The sequence below is a fragment of the Sinocyclocheilus anshuiensis genome, unplaced genomic scaffold (genome assembly GCF_001515605.1).
Source record: "Sinocyclocheilus anshuiensis isolate Anshui unplaced genomic scaffold, SAMN03320099.WGS_v1.1 scaffold279, whole genome shotgun sequence".
NCBI lineage: Eukaryota > Metazoa > Chordata > Actinopteri > Cypriniformes > Cyprinidae > Sinocyclocheilus > Sinocyclocheilus anshuiensis.
The window spans coordinates 669,400-677,507 of record NW_015549591.1 but is presented as its reverse complement, the minus strand read 5'-3'; the positions used below and the strand labels follow the sequence as shown (position 1 = coordinate 677,507).

The 8,108-nt window shown below is 38.6% G+C and overlaps 1 protein-coding gene across 2 annotated transcripts; it reads right to left on the bottom strand.

Annotated features, from left to right (window-relative positions):
• Positions 1–1,721: 1,721 nt before the first annotated feature.
• Positions 1,722–7,478, bottom strand: LOC107658180 (cell cycle control protein 50A-like). 2 transcript variants are annotated; one of them, XM_016446642.1, is made up of 7 exons: positions 7,024–7,477; positions 6,740–6,859; positions 5,214–5,321; positions 4,256–4,343; positions 4,022–4,168; positions 3,702–3,908; positions 1,722–2,717 (listed from the first exon to the last, which is right to left on the bottom strand). In XM_016446642.1, the coding sequence occupies exons 1-7, from the start codon at positions 7,267–7,269 to the stop codon at positions 2,524–2,526; spliced, it is 1,110 nt and encodes a 369-aa protein (XP_016302128.1). In that variant the 5' UTR covers positions 7,270–7,477; the 3' UTR covers positions 1,722–2,523. The 2 variants fall into 2 exon arrangements, with proteins under 2 accessions (XP_016302128.1, XP_016302129.1); XM_016446643.1 differs by lacking the exon at positions 5,214–5,321 and having other exon boundaries at positions 7,024–7,478.
• Between the last annotated feature and the right edge of the window lie 630 nt (positions 7,479–8,108).

Here is an 8,108-nt window from a genome sequence, read left to right as displayed (position 1 = left end):
TTGCTACGTCTACTGCATTAGGCTAACCGAGACTTGTCATTTGCACTTATATATTGTTACTCTTTTGTTAGTTTTGACTGCTTTTATTGTCCTCATTTGTAAGTCGCTTTGGATAAAAGCATCTGCTAAATGACTAAATGTAATGTAAATGTTTCAAACCTGTACACTATTTTTCATTGGACAACAAAAATTAAAATAGCATGATGGTGAGCTATTTTGGGGTGAACTACACTTTTGAAATTGTTGTTTTAGTGTAGCAAACCATGGTTTAAGACTGTGAAGCCAACTGCTTCTTTAAAAACATAAAAAGAGAGCCCATGTGTCCCATCTAAACTTCCTGTTTCAATAGGAAATACATCAATCCAATACACAGGGTTCATACACATTTTTACCAATAAATTTCCATGACTTTTCCATTACTTTTGAGACAATATTCATGACCTAAATGTTCCATTATTTTACAATAAGAATAAAAATCTGTTCAAATTATCATAGCATATGTTAACTAAAATGAATGACTATTAATGCTACTCGTTTGCTTTCTTGTTTTAGTAATAAGTAACAAGCTGCAACTGCGCCAGACGTTACTCCACATTTCACATATCACATCATTGAATATTATCATTTATTTAACTGTGTGGCCAGGATGGCCATTTTGGTGTCATTTTGTGTGTATTTTTGCTGCTTAAATGCAACAAGCTGCGCTTTAGAGCCCTGCATTTCAGCCCGAGCCCAACGGCCCCAACTTATTCGCTGAGTTTCGGTTCATTTTTGTGAAGCGCTCCTGCTCAAGACCGAGACAGCAGAAAGCGCATCCTGTTTGTTTTCTAAAAAAGCACAACGTATGCTGATGTTGTGAGTGCACACAAATAAAAGTAGACCATTAACAGTCCCGAATGATGTATTACTCTTATGGTAGCAAACTCAATTTGGTACTGGCAAGGTTGCTTTATATACGCACAGCGCACTTTGGATGTGACTGCGCGAGTACCGAATGGCTTAAAAAGACGTGCAAATAAATAATACAATTTTCTGACGATGCAACAATGACCCGATTAGGCAAGTGACAATTATGTCAACTGTCCCGAAATGCGAGTGAAAGTCTTGTATCGCAGCGTGCAGCGGCTCTTATAGCGCAGACAAGATGCGCCGATGTGAAGCCGTTTGAAGAGAAAGTCAGAGAGAAGACGCGTACAGTTGAATCACTCACGCGGTTTTCAAATGACTGATTTGATCAGTCTGTGTGGACTGGACTCAGTCTGTAGGTTTGATTATTTACTCATCAAACCTACATGCTATGGGCTATTGAATAAACGTGTGAATATCCATCATTTTAAAGTCAAAAGCTGCGGGAATTAGTAAAACTATGCGATATAGCCTATGCGCAATCCCGCACCGAAACCTGATTCAGGACCTGATTAAACACAATTCTATTATACAGAGTTTTGTGAAATAGATTTCAATGACTTTTCCACATTTTGACACCTGATTCAACTCATTAGCTCATTAAAAGAAACTCCAGAACCTGAAATGGGTGTCAGATAAGGGAGACATATAAAATGTGCCGTGTTGGGGGGCACTCAGGACCAGGGTTGAGAAACACTGCAATACAGGATCAAAACTTTTTAACATGCTAATTTTGTCTTTTAGCATTGTCTTTGGTATCGCCCCCTGCTGCTGAAAAGATACTTCGACACAATAATGAGAATAATCTCGGTAAATTCAGCAATTAGACATTTTATTGACCCAACAACAAAACACGCACTACTAAAAACTGGCCAAAAAATGTATGGCTTGTCACATTCTAAAGTGCTTATTTGTTAGAGGCAGACATGCTTAAACACTTTTAAAAAAAAAAGACATGACAGCAAAAATGAGCCCGAGACAGTTTCAATTAAATAGACACAGAATGAAACATTTGGTCCTTGCAAGCCATGAATTACACACAGCAAAGCTTCTTTAAAGAGCACAAGCATCTCAAGAAAACAAAAAGATTTTTACAATCCTTACAGTTTAGTGGTAATTGTTATTGATCCCTACCATAATCTGGCATCACAATGAAGTTTGGAACTAAACAGAGCCACAATATTCGCCTTTATGAACCTTGAGGAAAAGTGAAATTATTCTTTGTACATTAAACTGTTGAACATAGTCATAATTGTTTTGCCCTGTTTAAACATTCGTTTTGGCCAAAAGTAAAACCATTTCAGTGAAATACAATATACATTCATTCACTGTACTTTATACAACTTGGTCTTTATCCTGGATGTTGTAATATCACACTAATCTCAGCCTCAGACATACGTGCACATCGACGGTCAAAACATGCTTGAAATGAACCATCAACCATCATCAGAAAAAAAAATTACAATTATAAAATTAAAACTTTGAAGTGGAATAAATAAATAAACAGAACATCAAGTGGTCAAATGCTCTTGCACCTTTAAAACTCCAATCGAAGCATGCTACTCAAGCGCACAGACACAAACACTGTGCCCGACAGAACGCATGCACTCCACAATCTTAATTGGGAATATCAGAGCTGTTGTTGCGGTTGCCATATTTGTGATGAATGAAGAGGAGCACCACGCCGAGGAAGAAGCAGATGGAGCCCACGGTTATGTAGGCGATGCCCAGAAAGGGGTTTTTCCCTCCCATCCAGGAGATGGCGCTGAGGATCATACGCTTCCGGCCTTCAAAGCTGCGCACAGGGTAGTCTGAGGGGCAAGTGGTTGAGGAAATAATATCAATTCAGAAATATATAATATATCCAATCATCCAGTGTGTGCACTTTGCTCCATTTTTTTTGTTACTGAATAGATTCTCTGTAAATTGAGTTTTAGAACTGCACAATACATTTTATAATGATTTTGATGCTGATTTCATCATTTAAAAAAATTAATCTTCAAGTTATTCATTTATTTCTATCAGTTAATTAATCGTTCTTTCTTTCTTTTACTGTTGTAATAAATAAGTTCAAACACATAAAACAACAGTATCACTGATCACTGTTCATGAAGTTCCTGTGCAGTTAAAAATGTTTAATAAAGATAAATATAGGTAAATACAGACAGGTAAATACTTTGTATTGTTATATCGGTACATATAAAGGTAATCTAATATCAGTATTCCTTCATTTAGTAGTTGATTTAATAAAAATAAAAATAAAAAAAAACGTCTATGGTCAACATGACTTGACCATTTTAACTAGATTTTGACATTGTTAGTTTACCTCTACTAGTAGTCAACAATAGCAGTTATGATTCCATAGATGATTCCATTACAACAGCTGATCTGGCGCTTAAAAAACATTTTGTTTTAATATCAACGTTGAAACAGATGTGCTGCTTCATATTTTTGTAGAAACTGATAGATTTTTTTTTTAGGAAAATGTATTAAAACAGAAATCTTTTGTAACATTAAAATTGTCTTTACTGTCACTTTTGATCAATTTAATGCGCCTTTGCTGTAATATTTCTGTCTAAAGAAAAATCGTTCTGACCCTGAACTTTTGAACTGTAGCGTATACTTAAAGTCAAAGACCACTTGTGAAAATCCTTCATTTTTAATTTTTTCTAATTGAATACATTTTTAGAATGAAATGGTATCGGTGTATAATCTCAGAACGTTCCAAAAAGCATACTGTGAACTATCGCTCTCTGCGGAGCTTTATGTTTTAAAGGTATGCAATGCAAGGATACTGTAGGTGACTTCCAGGCTGTAGTTGCCTCTGGGAAGCGTGGGTGTCATGTCGTTCTTCTTCTGAATAATGCGGTAGAGCTTTCTGAAGGTGGGCAGAGCAGCCGTGCGCATCCACACTATGAAATCCTCATTTATGAAGCCGTTGTTTTCTGGGTCAGTGTCCAGCTCATAAACAGGCTTGCGCCAGTTGACCGGCTTCGCTGTTTCTGGAAGATGAGGAGTGTTTTAGTTAGAGATACGGGGAAAAAAAACATATGCTAATGCAACAGAGTACATATAATCCTCTCTATAGAATTATATACAGGTATATATATTTTACCTATAAAAACAGCAGTAAGATTCGGGTTACTGCCACCAGGGTTCCTGAACTTCACATGTTTGTCCGTCCACCATGCAATCCCTTTTTTCATCAATGGAATTTGGGTTTTTGTTCCATTGGGATCAATGTAAAACAAGTCCAATGTATCTGAAGCAAAGAGTGAATGAGACAAGCAATATTAAAACTCCTGAGGAAAAAGTCTTACGATGGCAAGTATTCAGATCCAGGTCTTACCATTAAACATGCTGTTAGCAATGGCTCCACATGGGGCTATAGGCTTGTTTTCATTAGTGCGGTATGGCTCACATTCTTTGCTTGGCTCCTGAAATATAACAATATTCTTTGAACTTAATTCAATAACATGCAAATGTATAGCTTCAAATCAAGCATTAGGTATTTCTTGTACTCAGGAAGCAGCAGCCCTATTGTAACATGACAAAAAAATGGTGACAGCTATTGCAATGTCACTCAGTTTAAAGTTCATTAAACGTGACAATGACTGTCGGTGATTGACAGGGCTCCACTATAATACGTGTCGAGATGTTTCTGAGTCCATGTTGCCAAACCCAGTTGTTGATGTTGTGTTGACAGACATGTGTTCGTGCTGGCGGAGCATACTATGCTGTCAAACATGTCAGACAGCTGAGCTCAAAATCAGCGGAACTATTTAGTTTCTAGTTGCTTCGCCATTAACACTACAGCTGTCAATACACTGGGATACTCTGTCTTACTGATAGATTGTTAGATACTCTGTCTAGACAGACAGACAGATAAACAGACAGATAGATAGATAGATAGATAGATAGATAGGAGTTCGGTTTAGTTTACAGATATAGATAGCAGACAGACAGATAGACAGATAGATAGATAGATAGATAGATAGATAGATAGATAGATAGATTTCAGTTTATAGTTTACAGATATAGATAGCAGACAGACAGACAGACAGATAGACAGACAGATAGGAGTAGTTTACAGATATATAGTGATGGACACTCACTGGGTCCGTCAGAGTCGGTCAGACTGGAGAAATTTTTGTGGTAATGTGACCAAAAATATTTAAGACCTACTGAACCTGAATTTAAGACATTTTAAGACTTTTTAAGGACCCGTGGCCACCCTGAGTTTACGGATAAAGATAGCAGACAGACAGACAGACAGACAGATAGATAGATAGATAGATGTGCAGAACCTTAAGTGAGCGCTCGTCTCCATTGAGCTGGCTGTCATCTCTGGACTTCACATACCTCCGATGGTTTTGGTAGAAATTTGAGAGGCCATAGTACATGAAGACATTACTCTGAAGACAAAGTTAGAGTCATGAACTGGCACTGTTATGATCAAATATCCTTTCTAAAAATAAAGAAAGTCTTGCACTAGCTCGACTTCACGCATTACATAATCACGATGGAAAGGTCACGAAGTCGGACAATTTTGAAGTTGGAGGAGAAAATGAGATGGAGTTTTTCGCCCTACCCTACCTTTTGAACCGGAGTACACAGACGAAGAGCTAACCGCTCGTGACCTTTCCAAACGTGATTACGTCATGCGCAAGGTCGAGCTAGTGCAAGACAAGCATTTGTGGTAAAAAAGTAAATACATTTTTTTTTTTTTAAGAAAATGGCCAATCGTTTCGCTAGATAAGACCCTTATTCCTTGGCTGGGATCATGTAGAGCCCTTTGAAGCTGCACTGAAACTGCAATTTGGACCTTCAACCCGTTGATCCCCATTGAAGTCCATTATATGGAAAAAAATCCTGGAATGTTTTCCTCAAAAAACTTAATTTCTTTGCAACTAAAGAAAGAAAGACATGAACATCTTGGATGACATGGGGGTAGAGTAAATTATCAGGAATTTTTTATTCTGGAAGTGAACTAATCCTTTAGTGGAACGGTCCTTCTCCGTTCTCAAACTAATCAAGAACTATTCGATCTATTCGACTTTGTGCATACTGCGATAGAGAACAACGCATTTCCGGGCGGATGACGTATGGAGGTCAGCTTTGCGCATGCGCCGCTCAGAAGTGATGCACGCGGAAGCGCAGGGGAGCGATCAAAACAAAACAACGGTCACTAATTAGAAGTACAAAACGAGGATTTGTAAAGAAGAATGTCGGAGGATTTCGATATAAGCCAAGAGGAGACTGGTTTTCCTTTGCTAAAGTAAGGAAACTTTGCTTCTGTTAACAAACGTTGGTTTTCACGAGACTCACCGGCGCATGCGCAACGCTGACCTCATACGTCATCCGCCTGGAGCTGCTTCAGTGTACAACAGTGAGCGCAAGCTAGATTAAAGTGATTATTACATTTTGAATATAGATATTTTTCTTACAAAAACGCATCGATTCGCTACAGAAGGCCTTTGTTCACCCCCCGGAGTCGTGTGAGACACTTTTTTTTATGGATGGGCGCATTTTATTTCACTGCTTTTGGACTGAAGCATGCAACACCCGCTGAGTGTCATTAAACAGCTTGAAAGATCAAAGACAATTTTTAATATAACTCCGACTGGGTTCGTCAAGAAGAATAAAGTCATATACACCTAGGATGACTTGAGGGTGAGTAATTTATGGGCTACTTTTCATTTTTGGGTGAACTAACCCTTTAAGTCACGTGGGTTTGGAGCATCACGAGTGAGAGTAAATGACAGAATATTTACTTCGGCTAAACTATCCTTTAACAGGAATGCAACACACTGGTCAGATCATAAACACTCACTTCGAAAGGCTGGTCTAGAGAGAAGAACAGGACACATCTGCATGGAGTCGTGCTGTTCCAGCTGAAGCTTTGAGAGCAGTTAAAACATGGGCTGGACATGTCAGTCCCGGTATAATCAATCTGTAAACCAGACAAACACACATATATGCTTAACACGCGGTTACATAACACTTGCGCCCAGGTTAACACGCAAGGAAAGTCCGAGCGAACAGTAGACGTGTGTTCACTGTGTATTTGTTAGTAATACGACATTAAACAACACACACAGCGCGACAGACTCAAACCTCGAACTCTTTGATGTTTTTGGACGTCACGTAGAGGCCGATTCCTATCGGGATGAAGATGAGGCCGATGATGAAGAAGGCGGGCAGCACGGTCCCCGCGGTCAGGATGGGCTGCCAGGCCGGTAGCCGCTGCTGTTTGAAGGCGGTGTTGTCGGGCTTTCTAGTCCGGATGGCGTCTCCGCCGAGCCCCGCGGATCCGGAGTGATGACCGTCTTCCTCTTTCGCGCTGTAGCTGGACGCCATCATTGCTGTAATTACCAGCTCACAGCCTCTGTACTTGTATTAAAACGCACAATCTCTCGATTATAGACGGGTAATCAATATAAATGTATTTTATATGTCCGCTGCAGTAGTTTGTCTTTACAGCGGCCTTCTCTAGAAAGTTGCTTGTTTTGTTTGAGGCGGTGCTACAGGAAGTGTCAGGCTCAGCTAGTGTTGTCTGATTCGCGAATCATGTATATGAACCGGTTCCTTTGATTAAGTCGAACTGAATCGCGAAGCGTTTTTGAATCAATGTGCTGTGGTAGCCTTGTTAGTGAGCGTTTTTTTTATCACATTATACGTACGTATGTTCTGTGTTTAATCTGTATTATTATGTTACCAACATATTTACTCTGTGTTTTGACAGTTTCATAATAATTCATAATAACTGAAAGTGGTGATCTCCGACTTTAGAAAGTTTTTAAATGCAGAATAAAAAAGCAATATTATATGTTGTGAATGTGTTAAAAATGATTGAGCTTATATACAGTTATTGACTTTAATTAATATGTTAACCTTGACATCCCCATATTTTGTAAACTCCGAAATTCAGTAATGGCAGCTGCTTGGTGATTTTATAAGAAGCTTCAGTTTGTTTTATCATATTTTATCATGACAGCTGGAACACATTAGTTTACAATAAATACTACTACAGTCACTATGGATAACTTACTTTACCATAGTGATAGGTTTTAGACTATAATTTTGCTTTATTGTGTGTGTGTGTGTGTGTGTGTGTGTGTGTGTGTGTTTTTCAGATCAGCTGCTATAGAAGACAAACTGAAATCTGAGTGCAGAGACAAGCAAAGGAATAGTAAGTATAT